The 3,878-nt window shown below is 46.1% G+C and overlaps 1 protein-coding gene across 1 annotated transcript; it reads right to left on the reverse strand.

Moving 5' to 3' along the window:
• Positions 1–547: 547 nt before the first annotated feature.
• On the reverse strand, positions 548–2,473 carry LOC142764887 (uncharacterized). The gene is made up of 2 exons (XM_075865432.1): positions 2,212–2,473; positions 548–809 (listed from the first exon to the last, which is right to left on the reverse strand). Exons 1-2 carry the CDS (start codon positions 2,453–2,455, stop codon positions 640–642), a joined length of 414 nt encoding a protein of 137 aa, XP_075721547.1. The 5' UTR covers positions 2,456–2,473; the 3' UTR covers positions 548–639.
• Between the last annotated feature and the right edge of the window lie 1,405 nt (positions 2,474–3,878).

Here is a 3,878-nt window from a genome sequence, read left to right on the forward strand (position 1 = left end):
GGAACATGAATATTTGAACACCTGAAGCGATCAGCTGATATAAAATACTGGGGCTCGCGAGGATGGTAGGCCTAGACACTTCTACATAGATCGACTTAAGCACATGACACTAATATACAAATGGCGATAACCCGACGTGATGCTCGGCTGTATCATAGGAGTAAATATGGCATGTTTCTAAAATTGGATAGTCAGCCCTGCAACTACGATTGAGCTTGCCCGAACATTATAGGGTTCAATTGAAAATTAGTTCTGATACCTGGCGTCGCTCTGTGGTAGATTGCTTGATAACTAGGCAGAATATGCGCGCGCGCGCGCACGCACGCACGCACACGCACACACACACACACATTCACACACACACACACACACACACACACACACACACACGCACGCACGCACGCACACACACACACACACACACACACACACACACACACACACACACACACACCTTCTGGATCGATCAATTACGGCCTCAATTAGGCGTGCAAACTGCACAAATTAACAATCTGAAAGTTTATTTAGCAAACCTCCGAACGTCTTGAAGAGGTATACATGCGCTGGCGAATGGTCTACGTGCGAAATGCCAATAAAGGCCACTTGAGGGCGTCACGGGGGTGTGCTTGGCGACGACGTTCACAAACCCTCCCTGTGGCTCAAGTTGAGGTAAATGAGGGCGACGAGCAGAAAACACAGTGCCACCACGATGCCAAGCACAAAGATGGCTTCTTTGGAGAATGCGGACGCCCAGCCGGATTCACCTCCGTCGGGAACTCTTTCACGAACGTCGGTCGTCGGTGGATTGCCTGCTGGTGAGGAGGGAAAGGGAAAATCATGCGTGTGTCCCTTATACGTCAATCGGCCTAAATTTTTATTGACCTAAATTATCTGTCGTTGCTACTATGCCCACCGTTAGCCACGCCATGATGTCTAATGTTACCGTTAGAAAAAAAGGAACTTCCCTTATTTCAAGTATAACTCAATTAATAAGGGCACTTGACATCAAGATCCGAGAAACGTGTCGATATTGATCTACAGAGTGACTAATAGGAGAACGCCGATTTCAAAACACGGTTTTTATTTCGTTTTAACACAAGGTGACTTCATGACGTGCTTCACAAGAAGTTGAGAAAAAACGCCTGGGAACAGTGAAATCGGTAGAGCTCATGAACACATATACTCAAATGGTCTTTTTGTTATTGTAAGAAGACAGTCATGCATGTACTGGGACAATAACAAAGTGTTCGAGGGCTTGAGATGCCTGCTGGCGAAGGCGTATTTGATCGAAAGAGTAATGAAGCCAACAAACAGTGAAGCCAAGGAAAGCTTAGGGTTCATCATATACAGTGAGCCTGCTGCGGCGTCAATGGAAGTCAATGAAAATAAACTCTCTTGTTCATTTTACTCCTCCGATAAGTGAATCAGTTAAACACGAACGTAAACCGTATCTGTTCCGAAGAATTTGAATGTTCGCTGTGCACTGATCCAAGAAAGATTGCACAACGCCTGTTGGTGTTTGGTAGCTGTAGCAACAGTAGGCATAGACACACGTGATGAAGATGAGCTACCAAGCGTCGGTGCTTGGTGGCACAACTCCATCTCGGTGACTAGTGTCTATGATCAAGAATTAAGCAAATATTTGTTGTATAGCTGCAGTAGGTAACGGTGGGAACGTAATCAGAGGAAGGGATGCGAAATCCAGAGAAGCGTCGCTGACATGTCTTGCACCATGGCAAGTGCGGTCAGCCCGCGGAATGTTGAAGGGCTGTCAAACACCACGGTCGTACTAAGAAACACAACGCGCGTCGTGTCCAGCTGTAGCCCGGCCACGACTTTTTCTCGGGGTGACCGTAAGCGGTCAACGCAGGGCGGGGCGGGTGCGTGTCCAGAGCTATTTTGATATGGATCGATACTAGAGTGGGGCCGAGGCTTGGACCAAGGTCGCCACCTGGTGGACTGTTAACGGCATCGAAATAATTACGCTGTATGTGGTGGACACGTAGCCAGAACGCGTTGGAGGAGTTAATTGCGACGTCCTTTACGTGACGGAAATACGTCACTGAAGTCTAGAAAGACCCCGGCAGAAAACACTGTCGTGTTAAAGAGAAATTTTCACGTCGCGGAGCACTGAACTAAGAACTTTTTAATGGGGGTGCCATTTCGACACAAGTTTTCTAATAGTAAATTAGAAGTAACAATAGGTCGCACCTGGGACCACTGGTGCTGCCGCCGTGCTGGCCACCGACGAGGCCTGTGAGCGGCGCCCAGCGTCGGGATCACGAAGCGGCTCAGCCAGGTCTTCGTGCCCATGGTCTTGGAACAACGAGGAGGGCTCCAGGTGGCTGGACATCACCGGTTCCCTTGTCTCAATGTGAGCTCCGTCGATGCGGTCCAGAGAACCTCTTTCAGTAGGCGTAGGCACTATGTGGCTGGCCGGCCTACCTTGATACATGGCGCCCGCTTTCGAGCGTATTCTTCTCCACGTGGCACGTTCAGAACGCGCAATGAGGCACAAGAATGATGATATTGTGCATTGGCATTGTTTTTCGTAAAAGCGGAAAAAATTACTCGTCAAAAATTGTTATCCAGAAATTACTTTTGCTCTTTAAGCAGAATTTACACTATAATAAAACTTGCCACATCACAGAGAAAGGGTTGGAGCATATATTGAGCCCGCCCATATTTATCCTGAGAACCTTGATTAATTCGGCGAGCGACCTCTCCACTTCCCCCCCCCCCCACCCACCCACAATGTTTTGTCTACTTTACAGCAATTCTTCTGAGAATGGGTTCGTTTACATAGGTGGAAAACAATTTTAGTACAACTATGTCTATTGTTAAAGAAGCTAAAATTATATTGTTGCTGAAACATCACCACCATTCTCACAAAAATTGTCTCAGTTTTCATGTTTTTTGCTCCGTTATTCAGGCAATATACATTTAGTCCAGAAAATGATATATTGTTTTACTTGTGAAGTCACATGAAAAAAAATGACAATAAGGGCCTTGAGGACAGATGTGTCGTTGTACCCAGTTTCAAGGTTGAAGGACACGACGAGGACTTTGAGTCCTGAGGGACTGGAGAGTCAGACCCCCCTCCTCCCTCCCAAGATATTTAGGGGAATCAGAGCCCCCAAGATGAAGTCGGTGGCTTCACCTACGTTAAGATCCGAAGTCGAAGTTCAGTTGCGATGTTGTAGGTCCTCTGGACGGCCTGGAGTTGAATGTGAACACTGCTGCTCTTCGCATTCCACGTGGATACGCTCTTGAAAGATGCACCTCAAATGCACATAATTCATTTTTAACTAAACTTTTTTTTTTCGCCGGAACATCGAAAAGGTGGTCAAGTGACCGCATACCAATTTACAGCTATAGCTACTATAAGATCATAACAAGGGTTACGTGTAGCGTAATTGTCCATCACCACCACCGGTGTCAATAACCAATATCGCACAAAATAAGAAAATAAACAAAAATTCACAGAACCCACGTGCACAGTGGGAATCGATGATATGCGAAGCACCAATGAGGAAGTTTCATATGTCACTTTAAAGTCAGCACAGAGTTACAAGGTGAACTTAAGTTATGCCGTACATCACTTACATATGATTATCATATTTGCGCCTGGCGTTTGGGTTCATCGTCTATTCACGTCAGGTAATACGAAATTTAGTATATGTGAAGCTATAGCGAAATGATCGGAAGCGTGCTAGGAGCGTAGCATGCAGTCTTGTTTTACATGACACGCATGTCATGGTCATCATGTTTGAACTTGTCATTTACTCTAATCGTCTATTGACGTCACGTAATACCAAATTTGTAATATGTAAGCTAGCGAAACGTCCACGAGGGCACCTTGAGAGTAGAATGTACTC

This window comes from Rhipicephalus microplus, chromosome 6 (assembly GCF_043290135.1).
Source record: "Rhipicephalus microplus isolate Deutch F79 chromosome 6, USDA_Rmic, whole genome shotgun sequence".
Taxonomy (NCBI): domain Eukaryota; kingdom Metazoa; phylum Arthropoda; class Arachnida; order Ixodida; family Ixodidae; genus Rhipicephalus; species Rhipicephalus microplus.